This window comes from Alligator mississippiensis, chromosome 2, assembly GCF_030867095.1.
Source record: "Alligator mississippiensis isolate rAllMis1 chromosome 2, rAllMis1, whole genome shotgun sequence".
Lineage (NCBI taxonomy): Eukaryota > Metazoa > Chordata > Crocodylia > Alligatoridae > Alligator > Alligator mississippiensis.
Window position 1 is genome coordinate 218,616,235 of NC_081825.1, and position 17,418 is coordinate 218,633,652.

Sequence of the window (17,418 nt, forward strand, 5' to 3'; positions counted from 1 at the left end):
AAGGTATAAATTCAACTCCCTCTTTGCCACAGACTTGATTTGACTCTGGGTTAGTTACTTGTTGCTGTTTGCAGTTTTACTGTACTGCTGGTGTTTAGGCCCTGGCATTTAGAGTAGTCTTTTTGGCATTCTTGTAATTGCTCCTGCAGTTGCTTTGCACTGTCTCCTTTAATCCCAATTATTTTATTTCAGGTTCTGTGACTTGATTGCAGTTCCTGTCACTTCTGTGTCTTGAGTTTTCTGTGTTAAAATGTGTCATGCACACTATCTCACGAATCAATAGAAATGCCATCAAGTTGACTGTAAGGCCTCACTCTGCAGGCTGAAATACATTAAATAACACACCAAAGTCTTCAAAGAACATATTGGTGCTAATTCAGTACTCAGAAGTTAGGAAAGGCAAGATTTATAGTTGTTTAATTTTTCCTTCTTGACATCTGCCCAGAGCATTCTAGGGGTGTTTGCAAATGGAGCAGTCCGGTGGTGCTCAACTTTTGGCCCTGCAGACCAGATGAGTAATGTGGGGCAGGCTTGTGGGTTGGATCCAGTCCCACATGCCAGAATTGGGCCCTGGGGTCTGGCATCGTCCCCTTCTGGCCCAGCGCTTCCTCCGTGCCCTGGAATCATGTGCTCAATCCAGCACGCAGGGTCTGGAGCCCCCCACAGGTCCAGACATTTGGCAGGAGGGGAGCCCTGCGGTTAAGTAATCTATATTTCTAAAGTAATCTATAATTTCATGATCACATGTTCTCATACTGCACATGCGTATGAGGACTAAATCAAGTTACCTTCTCTCCCATCTTGTTCACCACTAAAGAAAGATCCTGAATTTTCTGTACATAAAGAGCTGATACCTTAACTGCAGGTACCTGATTAGAAGATGTCCAGTAGGTACCACTGCTTTGTCATTTGAACAAGCAATGGAATCTGGTTGGCTATACAACCTTGTTCCTTCCTTCTTTCTGTCCCCGCTGTAGAGAAGTGAAGAGAGAAGCTGATTAGGGGATTATGTTGAGATTGCAAACTCACTTGAAACAAGGCCATTATGCTAGCCAGTTTTTGGAAGAAATGTGTGCAGAGAGTCTTTCTAGTGCTCAGATCCAGCTCTCTAATTAGATTCCTCAAAACAACAACAACAAAATACGCCGCCCCCATAACACCCTGCAAGGTAACCGGATAAATACAGTAAGAACAAATACAGAAATTCTCACTCCTTTCTTATGAATTTCAAAACCCTGATGTGCCTTCACTACAGGGCCTGCTGCTACTGTGTTGGCTGGGATAGGGCAGACTCAAAGGTGCTATCCTCTCCCACTAGGTTTTTTCTTCTTTCTTTTCAGAATGCTGACCATTCAAATGAACACCGGAGATGATGCCTGTACCTTGATTTTTTATTATTAGATCTGTACTTTATATTCTAGCTTCATTTCAATCCTCCCCTCGTAAGGTGAGGCACAGAATGGCTTCCTTTATACCTGGCAGGAAGTCTGGCTAATAGGATGAATGCTTCTGAAGTGGGTGAGGCATTTCGGCTTTATGTTTGTGCTGCTTCCTGCCCTTGACCCTGGAGAGTTTTTGCTGGAGGATGCCCCATGAATATTTTTTCCAGGAGACCTTCCAGCATACGTTTTCATCATTTTCTGACAATGCTAATTAAAAGTAAAAGTACTGTATGTCCAGTTACGGGCTGGTAACAGCCTTGCTGGTGATCAGGGGTTAAGTGTTGCCAGTTAAAAGAATTATACCTATGAGACTGTTGTGTCTTGATCTCAGGGGGGTTTTTTGGTTTTTTTTTAACTATAATATCGGCAAATTTGGTAGTGCCACCTTTTAAGGGTGCCTGATACTTTCAATTACTTTCCACCCTGGTTTTGGTTGTTCAGGACTCTATCAGATTTTTCTATGCTAGGAGTATGTCACATCTTTGGAAATGCCAGTGATTCAGAGACTAAAACTTTCCCACCCCCACTTATTTTGTTCTTAGCAGCCAAATTTTTAAAATTCTGGGCTCACTGTGTTTGTTACTTCTAGTGCTGACCAGCCTGCATGCGCATTAGTGCCACAGATGAAAAGAACCTGCTTCATCTCTCAGCTGTTAAAATTAACCAAATTGTGCATGTGCTATCCCCAGAGAGTAGCGGAGCATTCTCCAGCTCAAGGATGCAAGAGCAAAGTACAACTTCTCTGTAATTGCTGCTTTAGCTTAAGTTGAGACTAGGACCTGGCATTGAGAGCAGAGAGCCTGCCTCCTTTGTGTCTTCAGTAATCCATCTACATTGTAGGTAAAGTATGAAGCATGAAAGGGACAAAAATCAGGCCAGGAAGAGAAAGGAGTGGATTGGAGTAAGGGGCCACATGGGACTAAGATGGGGAGAAAATAACTGAGTTGGAAGGGATTGTAAACTGGAGTGGGTAGACAGGTAGATGTAGTTGGACTAGAAAACTGGGTCTGGGAACTGGTAATGGATGAGAAACCAGGGAGGGGGAGACTGAAAGTTATCTTAAGAGAGAGGATAGGGACAGGATGAGGTGAGGATAACCGGAGGCCAGGGGCAGGTGAAGAAAGGGAGTAGATGAACTATGAGGGGGGAGACCTGGACCAGAAAATGGATTGAATTGAGGAGTCAGGACATAGGAACTGGGATTGGCTGGGCAAGCAGTTTGGGGTATAATGGGTAGGCAAGGAGAATGAGATGGGGATAAGGACCTAGGGGTGGAGAAGAGATGGGCTGCAAACAGAAGTCACCTTTGTGCTGCTATAAACATTTTTATGGTAGCACAGAGTGCAAACAGATGGATTGCCATGCCACAAATGCCCTGAACTGTGGCTGTGACCCGTGACCCAGTTGGTAGTAACAATTTTTTGCTGATTTTTTGCAATGGACATCTGTTCATTTATGGCAGGACAGCACAGGCAGCCCAGAACTGCCCACGCTTTCCAGCCACCCTGAGCAGCTCATCCTGGGGCTCTAGGGACCCAGTCTTCATGCCCTGGGAATTTCCCTGTGCCACCTTCTGTGGGGATGGTATATGCACAAGTTGATTATCTTTAAGAGCTGTGAGAATTGGACTGGGGAGAGAAACAAGTAGATTGGAATGAGGAGCGAGATGGGACTAAGCAGGAGAGAGAATATATCCTGGCGTGGCTGATCTTGCTCCAAGGACAACAGCCATTTATAGCCATGATGGCTTGGGAGGGAATAAACCAAAAGGGCTTGGACTAATAAGAGCATGCTTCATTCCTAGCTCACTAGGAACTAGTGCCCAAGATTATTGATTAAAACCATTCCTCTGTTCTGCTGTTACCTAATGCTTATGAAATCCTCTGGCACAGCATGTGTTATATCCCTCCATTGCTTGTCCACACAGAGGATGATAGTCTACTGCTACCATCTTCTGCATTCACGCAAGGTGACAGAGGTTTGTGTGTCAGACTCCAACTCTAGTGGTGCCCTTGTGGGTGACAGTAAGAGGCCATATGGGGCATTTCTATTGGTCTGAGTTACTTAAAAAACAAAACAAAACTAGGAGACTGAACATACAAGCTAAATATATAAGGTTGCAAAATCAAGTGCTCAAAATGTAGGAAGTGCCAAATGTAAAGCTACTTGCACAACCTTAGTTTACCCCCCTTATACAATTGCATTATAACATAGCCTTTAATAACAGGATTGCATGCTTTTTTTTTTTTTTTTTGGCTTGGGCATCTGCCTAATTCAGTGTGCTGAGCAGATCTGCTTTGTACTGTGTAGTGAGAGAGAAGCAGTAGGCAAGGCCCCTGCCTCACTTGATCCAGAAGGTGGTGGGATTGCAGAGAAAAAGTATGATCTCATAGTCAGGGCAGCTGAATACTGCTTTGGCTAATTGGGTTGTTTATGACTCTTCAAAAATCAGTTGGATTTAGGAAGGCTGTGTTCTCTCCCACCCCAGTTCATCTGAACCTGAAGTAATACATTAATTCTGACATTCAGCTGTTTTTTTCCTATTCTCAAACTGTGCATACGTCATAGATACTCACTAAAACCATCTTGTTCTGTAAGTGGGAAGGGGATCTTACTATGCACGCCCATCCATCCATACTGAGCATTCAGTCTCCCTGTTACAACACCTACATCTGTTAGTCTGCATGGCTTTTGCATAGGGATGACCTTACCTTACAGATTCTGCTTGATCTAAGTGCATTTACGTAAATGTGGAAATAAGATCACAGCTTAGTTTTCCTAAAGTCTGACCATATTGTTGCTGCTGCACAAGACACAGATAAAGACATTCTGTCCCCTGAGGAGCATGGAATACCCTTCTGAGATAAGGTCATGCTCCTTTTGACTGTGACTTTACCTGAATTGAGGTTTTTGCATGAAATAAATGCAGCATATGATTGAATTACTGTAGTTCACTCTTTGTTGGACAGTCCGTGAAAGTAACTCCCAGTTTTAGCTAGGGAGCCCATGGCTGCCTGTGTACTGAGCAGTGTTTCACACAGAGCATGTTAACACCATTGTTCATCATAGACTGCCCTGGCTTTCAGGCACTTTCCATGGACAAAGCATGGTATTGGGGTCTTCAATAAAGAAAAGTTGTTAGGTTTTTTTTTCCTATTGAAATCCAGGATCTCTAAGATCTCCTCACTCTGTGCTAGAAGAAACTGATTGCACATTCATTATGGGCGTATGCAGTGGTAAGGGACATGCATGTGGATGTACTCTTGTCACTGCATCACTTAACTGCAGCCTATCCACCACTGTTAACATCAGTGAAACAGTGTGTGCTGTGAATTATGATTTCAGGTTTGCCAGTGTAGATGCAGTCTCTTCAAACTTCAACTTGGCGTTTAAATTTAGCCATGATGCATGAGCATGAGAGCTTCATTTTACTTTAAAGTCTGAGGAAAAGAGCAGAAGGAGCCCTGATGATGCAGGATTTAGGACTGTTGACCAGTCATGTGGTAAGCTCTGAGAGAGGAAGAATGGGTTGTGGTGGAGGCACTGGGATAGGAATCCAGATATTTGTATTTGTTGTGCATCAGTCTTTAAATGTGACCTTCATTAAGTCACCTAGGACCAGTTTTTCCAGATAGCTCAGTACCAAGAGGCTCTAACAGGATCACTTACAGTTAGGTACTGAGTGAATGTGACAAATCTAACAAGCTGAGATCATTGGAAAAACATTTTTAATACCTGCTGAACTTCTAATCTTTCTTTTTCTTGGTTTCCAATCTGTAAGATGAAGAGAATACTTCTTTTGGTTTTGTCTCTTTTGATTAAAAGGTCTTTTAATAGTGATTCCCAAATTAGGGATCACAACCCCACATGGGATCATGAATGCTATGGAAGTTCTTTTGGAAGACTCAGGTTTGAAATGGGAATAAAAACACAAGCCTACTAGAAATGAAGTTGTGGGTCTGGAAATATTGGGAACCACCTAGGACAGAGATTTCTTATTGGTAGTAAGAGTTTGTGCAACACTTACTACTTGGGAGCCCAGAATCTCATCATACAAATTAAAGTACATTAGTATTATTTTATTACTATAACAGGGTGTTAAGGTAGAAACCCTGTTATTTGAGGAAAATCATGGGACTCGGGTTGCTGAAGGGGACGGGGTCACGAAAAAGACAATGTTGGTAGCCGACTGGACCCAGCTGACGAGGATCTACACACCAGGTGGAAATAAGAGAGATGAAAGTGGCCACCATACTTAAAAGGCAGACAGCGATGGACAGGATCTTGTCCTCAGGGCACTTGGAGAGAGAGAAAGGAGTCCACGGTGGATGACGGACAGAATGGAAACGCATAAACCTGAAGGACCACAAATCGACACCCGACTGGTGAGCAGTGGAGTACTTACCCGAGGGGTCGCAGGGAGTGAGGGTGGCCAAAGACAGTTCCAGGGACCCTGGAAAGAAAACGTTAGAGAAGGAAATTAGGGTGAGGGGATCACAGGGAAATTTGATGAGGTAGTGAGGGAACTGCATCCCTGTTAAAGGACAACAAGCACGACTCGGATGATGAGGAAAGTGCATCCCTGTTAATGAGCAATAAGCATGGCTCATTAAGACTTTGTAACAATCACTCAATAAACAGAACACGTTAAATTCCATCCTGGTGGTCAGTGGCATCTCACCTCACTTGGGGAATAACCCTCATCATTTCTCCCATTTCAAGTCATGGCAGGCAAGCTCTGAGTGAGGTCAGGGAAATGCATCCACCCTCCCACCCTCTCCTCCCTCCCCCCCCCACTTTTGAGTATTTTGGATAGGAAAATAAGGAGCTCTTTTTATTGACTTAGGTGACATGTATATGGCCTTTGTATGTGAATATGGCATCCAAAGTCCACAAGAGATGCTTATTATATGGTTTTTAAATAAATTGAAATAATATAATTTTTTTGTTAAAGTACAAAAATATATAGAGAAACTGTGCCATATTCTGAAGGTTTTTGCAGGGTGTCCTATTTAGGAAGTGTGAATTTATGCATTAAATTTCAGGCTCTTGCTCAGAGGAAAGTGAATGTTCGTCAGGATTAACAGAATCCTCTGCATGAAAAGTGTTAAAATTGGCTGTCAGGGTAACAAATGTGTTCCTGTTGTTCTCTGTTTTGAGAGTCATTCTAGCATCTTGATATCCCTTTAAAAATGCATATTATTAATGTACATGTGTTAAGACCCAATAAGAATTTTGGTGGGTTTAAGATCCTGGTTCAAAACTACAATAAGAAAAACCCAACCACTCAGTAGCTGCCTGACCCTGGAGGTGCCTAATTTATAAGGCATCTCCCTGTTTGACTCTGACTCTAAACTTCTGTAGGCACCTACAGTTTTGCATCTGTGCATTCCTGAAAAGCTCTGTTGGGACCCAGAAAGTAGGTACCACTGTGCTTTGTCCTATGAGAGGTCCAATACAATAAGCTTCCCATCCCCAAAACCCACCCAGAACATGCAGACAGGACTAGGCTTCTAACAGAGCACAATCATTTCCAATTTTTCACAGTGCAGCCAGTGAGGAGATGATGGTGTTGATACTGCTACCCTACTTTATGTAACAGCTGAGTTGCTAGAACACTTGCTGAAGAGCAGAAGTCCCAGGTTCAATGCCTTCCTCAGCTTCAGAGGTCTTCCATATCTCCCATGTGCCAGAGAGTGCTCCCACTGAAGCCAGGTCTCTTGGCAGCCATAACTGCAAGATTCCTTTGATCAGAAAGAGTGTAAGATGAGTTGGTGAGACTGAAGCGTGATGAGGAGGGCCCACATGTGTAAAGGGAACTGTACTGTGCTGTTTATTCATTTTTGCATTTGAGCCATCCAGTAAAATACAGAAACAGAGCTGAGAGCAAAGGCCACAAGCCAGGATTTCCTGCTCCCACTAAGCAACAAATCATATTCCTTACATTTTCTCTCTCACTTTCATCCCGGAATCTTGATTCCTTTCTGCTTAGTGAAACTGCTTCAACATGAGAGGAGAATGTGAATTGCAGTCCTCTCGGACTGAAGAGGGCTTTGAACTTTACGTTTCCTGTTCCTAGACAAATGTCCTCACCCCCAAGCTACTGTGTGAAAGTTGAGCACCATCTCCATAGTTTCTTTAAATAAGAGTAACTCTCCTTTTTCATGTGTAAGAGTCCTAGGCACCTAGGCCAGGATACCTACAGTGGTTCAGGCATCTAAATTAGGCTTTGCAACACGTGACATATAGATTCTGAAGTCCTTTATTGGCTTTAATACAAAGACTCTGACTCTAATCTCACCTGCATCATTGATCTAAGTGGAACTGTTCCTGATTTGCACCTGAGCAAGGTCAGGTTCTGACCTATCCTCACTCAAGGGTATGCCAAAAAGCACTTTGAGTTAGTGTTGGTGAAAGCTTGACTGCTACTCCCCCTGCTGCATCTGTTCTGCAGATATGAAAGAATAAGTTGGTATCCAGAGCTCTGAGTCATACACCTTTCTGCAGAGGTATGTTATCTAAATAATATAAAATACTGCTCTGTCATTTCATGAGTAGCTTCATCTATTCATCATCTGTGGTGTATGGTAGTCAAGTAAATTCAGTGCCATAACTTTCTTTACTTAGCTGATTATATATAAATTAGGGAGGACGTGAGGGAGGGAGAAGCTTCGTCATAAAAGATGTGCTGAAATTCATGAGCAGAAGGAACCTATGGTGGTAGTTCCAGTTTTTTAATGAGGGACAGTTGTTCGTATGATATCTAGATTCCCAAGAATTTCAGGGAGTGCATGCTGTAAACAGGGGTATCAAATATTTGTTCCATGAAGCCTCTCTATCTTGCCTGCTGGGCTACTGGAATTTAGAAAGCATGGCTTGCCACAGAATACAGGGCCCTTTGGCCCTGCTGGCTTGCCATCTCAGCTCCTACCAGTCTCCCATTGCACCCCTAGACCCACTGCCAGACCCTTGTCCCTGGAGCTCTCCCATTGCTATTGGACCTGCTGCTGCTGCCTCTGGACCTGCTGCTGTAGTAGCTACAGTGGCTGCTCCCATTCTCTGGGCTGGAATAGGCCCATGAGGAGCCCTGTGGTCTAGATCCAGCCCAGGGTCCCAGGTGAGTTTGACACATGTTGAAAAATAACTGACATATGCTTGCCTATATCACTTGCTAACAAGGATCCAATGAACCCAGTACTTATTTTGCAGGTAGAACAAAGTGCTGTAAGTCATAACGAAGAGTCCAGATTGTTTTGTTTGTTAAATCTTGGAGTCTTTATCCTACGGCTGTATGATTGAAGACCTCAATATACCAAGAGTATATGTCAATTTTAAACCTTCCAAGTTAAAATCAAATTAGCTTAATGAAATTACTTTTACTGTTTTTAGCCTAATCTTTGGTAATTGCGATAATGTCAACTTCTTAGGTTCTTATCTTGTAATTGATCTTGTCACTTTTATTAACCACCTCCAGTTTTGTCTCACCATGCCTCTCTATCCATCAGTCGATTGTCCTATCTTAATCCCTGTAGTCCTTTCTTGTTTTTCTGAACTTCCAATTTAATTATAGACAACCCATAAGACTTCTACATTTATGCTGCTGGGCTGAAAACATAGATTCGGGAATAACCTGGGACTTAAGAGGATTATAAAAAAACTTGTGCCGAAGTGGCAGCAAATTGTTATAGCTGTCTTCCTTTCTACTTGGAAAATGACCTCCTATATGGAGAGGGAGGTCAGGGATTCATTTGAGGAAAGTGAATTGTGAACTCCACCATAAAGGAACGGGCTTTTGGAAACTGGTTCTTCTGGCCTTTGTTTTGAGCCCAGGTGCCACAGTATAGGTAAAACACTCTAATATTTGGATAGCAGGGACTAACTCATGATTTAGTCACTTCATGTAATCACTGAGGCGGGATAGCTCAGACACGTACATCATGAACCTTTTCTAATTGCTCTTTCCTGTGTGTGATCTGCAGGTAACCCAGAGTGAGATGAAGCTGTGTATTCAGCAGGAGTTTGATAAAGTACGGCAGCTGATCTGTGAGGAAGAGCAGAAAGCTCTCCACCTGGTGGACCTCCAAGAAGCAGTGGCCACTGCTCATGTGACTGAGGTGCTGGCTGATATCAATGTCCACATGGCAAAGCTGATGACCGAGATGGTAGAGATCCAGAGGCAGCTGAACATCTTCAGTGAGCTAGCCTTGCTCAAGCCTGAGGTAACAACTAAGAACAGCTGTGGTTCTGGCAGGAGGCAGCAAAGCATTGTGATAGATTCAAAAAAGGAGTCTTTCCTATTACATATGCCAGTGTTAAAAATGTCTATAAATGCCACTGAATGCCCAAGGTGGGAAGCCAAGATGTGAGTAATAATACATGATGGGTTGTGTGCTTACATTAGATACCCACATGCTCTAAACGGTTAAGAGGAGCACAAAGCCAAATGTCTTTAACAACTTAATAGTGGCTTTCTGGTGTGCCGCAGCTCCAAGTCTCTAAGTCTGCTGCAGCTTTACAAGCCATCAAGGAGCGTTTTAACATTCTTGTAATATGGCTGATTAAGTAGATGCCTGTGGCGTTACCACAGAGCCCTGACCAGCCAGAGTTCTGACCTGAATCTTTTGGGATACCCGTTTTGCAAAATGAGACCATTGTAGATATACATTTGCATTCATGTTGAAAACAAAGCCTCTAAGTCAGTGGCATTCCCTGTTTTGTTCAGAACTCACATGTAGATCTCACAGGGTTTGTGTTCCTATTTAAGCTACATCTTACCCTGCCTGGTTCTTGGGTGGAGTGAGTATAGCGTAGACTAAAGAAGCAGTCTCCATGTTCCTGATATGCATAACATACCTGACGGAGGGACTGAGCCATGGAATTTGGGTTCGATGCACATTGTGAAGTCACCAGGACTGAACTGTCATTATGTTGTAGTTCTTTGTAGAACAGGTAGGCATATTAATGCTACAATACAATATAATTGTATATCTGAAAACTCGCAAGGAAGAGTCAGTCTAAAGGATCTAGGTCTCCTTTCATACTGGTGTAAATCTAGAATAAAGTGAGAAGAAAATTGGGCCCAAGGAGTTCATAGCTAAATAAATTGGGGTGACTAAAAAAATTCCAGATTTCATAAATCTGAGCATGTGAAGGGAGATCCATTACCAAACTCTTAAGACTCCAGCCTCATAATACTAAAATTCATGGTAGACTCACTATGCTGGATAACAGGACCAAATAACAGAGAATGGTCATTGCTAGTAAAACAAAGCAATACTTCACAAAAGCAAAAAGACTTTACACTATATACTTCTTTCAAGGAGCAGTGAAAAGAGAGGGATTTAACCACTGAACCAACTTGGCTTATAATAATCATACTGCCCAAGTCTTATACAGGAAAGGTTGTATTTCCATTGTTCATCCTGAAGAGAATAACATTTTTCTTTAAACCTGGTGTGTGTGTGTGTGTGTGTGTGTGTGTGTTATAATTGTATTTTAATTATAATATTATAATACACACACACTACCTCTTTCCCAAACACACCAACTTTACACTTAGTTTGCTTTTCTCTCCTCTCCTAGAATTTGTTTACTTAGTGAGGAAAACGTCATACATCTCCCTGTCCTCTCTGCTGTTTGCTGCTTTTCTCCTATCAACTAAACTATCCAATAGTCAGTGTGTGGGTTTGTATAAGCAACTACCCAAAATTCATCTAAAGCCAGACCCCTTAGTATGTTCACGTGTACTACAAATATTAAATGACAACTGGTATTTCTCTTTCTAGTCTTATAGTCCTGATCTGAAACCAGAAACACAAAGATTTAAAAGACAACTCATTATGTGAGAGAGGGGGGAAGCATGTCTACACATTAAAAAAAACAAACCTGAAGCAGTATATTTTTTGATCTGTATAAAAAGATCAAAAAGCCCAAAGTGGGTTTTTTGTTCGCATTTTTTTCCCCCAAAACCAATTTGCGTGTCCCTTGTTGATAACTTTTCCCACTAAATTTATGTTTTCCTCTGTCTTTTTCACAGTAAAGGCTTCATGAAACTCTCGCTGTTTGTAGGTTTAGTATTCATTGCAAGATGACCTGGTCAGACCGTGTAATGATATGGTAAATTGGTATACATGAGCCAGTTCAAGGCTTCAGTGTTCTGAGTTCCTGAGTAATAATTTAAACCAGCATTAATGGCATCAAATATATGTTTACTTGTTGAAGTATCTATGATTCCATTGCAGGATCTTGTTTTTATTACAGTATTGATTTTAGGACCCCAAATAAGATCAGGGTACCATTGTGCTATGCACTGTAGGGACACTTGAGAAAATGGTCCCTGTACCAAAGTGCTTGAACACCTTTTTAAGGCTCATGTGCTTGATGTCTGGTTCTTCAATCAATATAAGTATTCTTTTAAACTGACTTCATAGACAATAGGTGACATTCAGCCCAAATGAAACTGCAGCTATTTCATTGGAGTTACAGCAGGGAAAACTCAAGTTGGAAAGATCCCCAGCAGGTATGCACTGCAGCTTAAACATTTTTAATACTCTGGGGATAGATTAATTCTGCTCAATAACTTTTGATTCACCTGCAACATAAAGGGAACTACAGACACTTTTATAGATAGATTGAAATGCAATTGAGTCACTGTTGATATCTCTGTAGTCTTTGCTCAGTTACTGTTTTGCAGCTGCTTTTTCCATTATTCAGTGAGTTGCCACAGAAATCCCTTTGACTGTGGTACCATGAGGAGATTGTTTCTCCAGCCATAAGAGGAATAGTGTTAAATCTTGATCGCAGCTAATTCTATACTAGTATAGAGAGCTTCTGCACTTGAAGGGAAGTCCTTAAATGAGAGTTTGTACAGCAAGCAGCTGTGTCAGCTGATAAGCAAGGTGTCCCAGTTTCACTTATGAAGCTTCCTATACTTTTTGAACCAGACTTTGGAGACCTTCTGTGAAACACAATGGATCCCCGGTCTATGACAGTACAAATAATTAAGAAATGAATGGAACTGCCTTGAATTTTATGCATTCCAGGTGTGCAGAATGGACTGGTTTCTCTGTTACACTAACATCTCTTTGCACCATCTAAACAACATAAAGGAACTATCTCAGCTGGTATAGAGCAAGACCTGGACATGGCAGGTTGATAAGGTGATCTGCAAAATGGGACTGGAGTGAGCTGCTCTTCCACTGTTCTCTTCTTCCTGGGAACTGTGGGGAAAGAAATGTGTAGTAGGGAGTTAAGAGGACCACTGAGGGTACTCTAACTCTGCAGTACCCTGGCAAATTTGGGCAACTCCAGGATATAGGTAACTCAGAGGAGACTAAGTTACCTTTTGTCTAAGAACACGCGTGTAAAAAGCAGATGTAAAATGGTGACATTCAAATTTGGTAGTTCATGTACGGGCCGGGAGCGGTCTGAGGCTTTCGGGGGGGTGCGGCGGGCTGTGGCCAGCAGCCCTGGCACGTGGGTTGGGGAATGCAGGCCGGCAGACTAGAATTAGGCACGGACGCGTAGCGGTCGATTAAAGATTATTTTACTTACACTGTAGATGGTTGCAGTGCAGGCAGAAGAAAACTTCACTTACGTTGCAGTTACAAAACTCGTACGAACAAGACCCGTAGAAAAACTCGAGCCTCTTGAAATAACTCGGAAAGAGCTCTGGACACACACACACACACACACACACACACACACACACACACACACACACACACACACACACACACACACACACAGTTTGCTAGGCTCCGTGGAACGAAAGCGCGCAGGGAAGGGTACGTCAAGGGATTAGGCGGCGATGGGGAGAGATTCTTAGTAGTTGATCAGGCTACCAGTCGGTCCGAGATTTACGTAGAAGTCCACGAGGTGATCACGGACTCCTTGCCAGAATTCTCTCGGATTTCTCCCGGAATTCTCAGAATCGGGGTACTCAGGATCTTCCTGAGATTCTCGGAGATCTCCAACTTGGGCGGAAACCACTCAAGCCTCTTATACGGCTAGCAAGCCAATCGCTAGCCGCCACGTGGGAATAATTTAGAACTGGCCAACAGTGGGGAACAAATTTGCATGCGAATGGCGGGAACTCCTTTGCACCGGGGTTTTCTCTTTGCAACTGAGAATTGCACCGTGCAAAGAAAGCTCCTCGTGGCGGGAAATAATTCTGCAGTGCCAAAGCACGTACAAAATCATACCCTTGGGTTATGACAGTTCACACTTGCTTTTTATAGTTGTCTGCAACTAAAGAAGGTGTAAGGCAGTGGTGCATCAAAGCCAGTGAGCCAAACTTTGATGTTGGCTACAATTTTGTAACCCTGTTGAAGTGAATCAGCTTACACAGCCTTTTCAGGGGCAGAAACAAAGGAGAAAACCAGTACCTGCTTAAACTCCAGGGACTCCAGTACAGTTACACCAGCAATTGAGCTGCCCCATTGTGTTCCAGAAATTTACATTTGGATTCCCTTATGCTACAACATGACTTTTGCCAATGCTGTGACTGAGTTTACCTATGACACTCCATGCCTAAATGTAGAAGTCAAAGTGAACTGCCCCACTTTTCCTTTTGAATACTCAAATTCTACTGAAGTTTTGTGGTTGGGTTTTTTTTGTTCATTCTTGAGTCTATTTAAATGAATAAACCTGTCCATGTGACAACTGTAACCCAAACATTTGTCTCATTTTGTTAGTACAAAATAGCATAAAAGTGAAATTGACTGTAAACCTGATTCTGATTGTCCTTATGTGGCTGTAAAATTAGAGTACCTAGAAGACAAACGGCTGGGAGACTGAACTATAAACAAAAAATAAGGTGATAGTCTCTTTCTTATCTAAGCAAAGAGAAATAAAAGGAAAAGAGAAACTGCATAAAAACTGAAAGTAATTAGATTTTTAGAATTTTCTCACTTACAAATCTAAAGTGGGATTTGTTATTTAGGAAAAGGAATTTGCATGTTTTTTGCTTTTTAGACTAGTTTCAAGTCTGATCACTTTTTAGACTAGTTTTAAGCCTGATCACTGAACTTTTCCCTCCTTGGAATTGGACGGCTGATTGACATATATGTCAATGTCAAGTGCAGAGAGAACTGCCAAAGTCTGCATCAGCAATCCAGTGATTAGTTGGTGACATTAAATAGATACAGATGGCAGATAGTAGGGAGAGCAACCAAATCCAGCTAGGATTCACTTTACCATAATGAAATTCAGCAGGATTCACCTTACCAGAGTAGAGAATTGTGACTTTATTTGGGGGGGATGAGCAGTAGGGGTGTTCCACACAGTCTCTGCTTAAGAAAGGGCATTTGCATATAAAGACCAAAATTATCTAGAAATAGAGCCACCTAAATATAATACCAATCATTTTTATCCATGAAGTGTCAGCTGTCCTATACATTCTTTGCCTTCAACATCTGTGGACGTACTGAGGTTTTATCTATGCTGTATGAAGGTTTAGTTGCCTAGTTATGTAAAGCATATTAAATTGCATAACTGCTTCAGTTAATATATTGTTTCCTATCAGACTGTTCAAGTAATCAGAAATCAAAGTCTGCTTTCCACAGTGCTCTTTCTCATGCCTTTCTCTAGGAGAGTTCAGTGGGGCTGAGGAGGAAGGAGGTGGCGTGTATATGTCCCCATTGCAGTATTGCCACACTTTACATAGGATCTGTGATTGCAGTTGCAGTGTCCTTTGCTGTATAAAACATCTGATGTAGATAGTCTGAATGCTTTGTACAAAATGAATAGCTGTAATGAAAAGTGATTCTCTTCTTAAACTACATTAAGTTCTCTGTATTTCTTATCATACCACTGTGTGTAAGATGACAATTGAGTCCAATGTGTTTTGCAGTCTATGCAGCTATTTAACCTCCACTGCATGAAGAAATGTAGACTGAGATACTAGCTGTCATTAGGTCCTTGTGCAATTTATACACCACCTGCTTCCATTCACATTGGGTATCTGATCCTACTCTCCCTGTAGCAAGTGACAAGATGGTGTTAGTATTCTCTGTTGCTATAAATGAGGTGAATTGGGGATAAGGGGTGTTAAAGCATTTCTCCTGTTGGAAAGTGACTTGATCGTTTATTGTTGAGCTGCCTATGCCAAGTAGTAAAAATTGACCTGTTCTTATTGGCCTTGGTCAAGTTGAGCTTCTAATTCATACTGTACCTCACCAAATAGAAATATATGCACTCTCCTACATTTAAAGACAGTGTGCGCTGGATCTGCCATAATACATAGCTTACTAAAATGTCTGTGTGTGTTTGGGGAAGGAAAAAGCCCAAGGTTTTAAAGTGCTGAACTCAACACTCAGTTTCGTTTCTTTCTTTTCCTGCAGAGCAGAGATGAAGACCACAGGTAAGAGTATATATTTTTTGTTTGTTTGTTTTTCTTCACTTGCAGTCACAGCTTTTCTATAATGCTTAACATTTTATTGAAAATGCCTTTTTTTTTTCTCTTTTACATGAGAAATAGTGGGGTGGAGGCTGTATACAAGCATACCTTTTAACTGCATTTAAAGGGGAGGGGGAGCTATAGCTTGAGAGCATACACCAGCTGTTACTTTATATGTCTGCATGATCCAGTAGTGATACATGTTGGTTTAAATTGCTGAAACCTTAAGCCAGAATGAAACTGGGTTAAAGTTAAAATAGCTTTGCTACACTTGTATCGCTATAGAAGCCCTGGGATGTAACAGATGGATCATAACAGCTTGTAGCAGCATCTTTGGACAGAGGTGTAACAGGGCAGGGCAGCAGCTCTGTGCTGTGAGCAATGGCTCAGTGCATGGGGCAGTGGCTGCTGGACTGCACAGTGGTGGCAGTGATTAGCTGCTAGTTACAGCAGCAGTAACTTTTTCTGCTCCCCTCTCCCCTCTTAGTTATGCTCCTGTTTTGATATTGATGCAGTTTGATATTGATGCAGTTGTTCCTTCTGTCTGTATCCCAGGTGGATGAATGCTGGAAACTACAGTCTGGGGGCTCCTATACACATGCAGAGAGGCTGCTCTATCATGCTGTAATTACAGCACATCAAAGCAGATTCAATTAATTGAGTCTGCTGGAGTGTGGTAATACTGTGCTCCAGCAGACTGTAGCATCATGTGTATTAGTGTCCCCGTGCTGACAAATGGTGGCGGAGTGAGTCAAACTAAAGCTGGTTTGATGAGCTTTAGTTCAAAGCGCCCAGCCACCATTTTTCAGTATGGGGATGCTGATGCATGTGACATTTCAGGCACTTTTAATTAGTGCAGCTCTTGGAGCTGCGCTAGTTCAAGCGCCCCGCTTCCCGGAGCATGTCTATAAATGCCCTGGAGTTCTAAGCTTGACTATGCCACTGCTTGTTCTTGGAGTCTCAGACCAGCAGAGTCTCCCTATGCCAGAAGAAGGGTGTCTGTGCCAAAAAGCTTGCCAAGAACTTTTTTCCGACTGCTCAGTTGGTCTAATAAAAGATATCACATTGACTCAAAAAACCTTGCCTGTTCTTAGACAATGCACTTCAGACATAATGCTCAGAATTCAGTACCTAAAACCCTAATTAGGTGGCTTGATAATCAGGATACTGAGCACCCACAGCTTCCATTAGCTCAATGTTTGGGAATCAGTTTTAATATAATATTATTTTGTTCCCATGGAACAAATTTAGGCTGGAAATTGGAACAACAGCACAGGGGTGAAGTGCTGAAACAGTAAGAATAGTGGAGAGAGAAACTTGAAGAGGTTTCAAGGTGGATCTAGACCAGTTGATGAAAGGTATTATATGATGTGGTTGCCTACCTTTCCTATCTTCTGTTCCTAAGTCTAGGGAAGGATGACATTTTATTGAAGTTCAGTGGCTCTAAAAGAAGTGATCATTACTGGGCCTGCCAGTTCCTTTGCAATGTAAACTTACCACTATAGCAAACCTCTCCGTTTTTTAAAAAATAGGCACCTGATCCTATACTGCTTGCACTGTTAGAACTTCTACTACATC

At 42.2% G+C, this 17,418-nt stretch overlaps 1 protein-coding gene across 2 annotated transcripts in view; it reads left to right on the top strand.

Annotated features, from left to right (window-relative positions):
• The window catches only part of TRIM44 (tripartite motif containing 44), a 108,572-nt gene that overhangs the window by 21,591 nt on the left and 69,563 nt on the right, over window positions 1-17,418 (top strand). Inside the window, exons 3-4 of one of the 2 annotated variants that reach the window (XM_059722762.1) lie at window positions 9,422-9,661; window positions 15,785-15,804. In XM_059722762.1, coding sequence (XP_059578745.1) covers window positions 9,422-9,661; window positions 15,785-15,804 — 260 coding nt within the window. The remainder of the gene's footprint in view (window positions 1-9,421; window positions 9,662-15,784; window positions 15,805-17,418) is intronic. The other variant, XR_009460090.1, reaches the window with a different exon arrangement.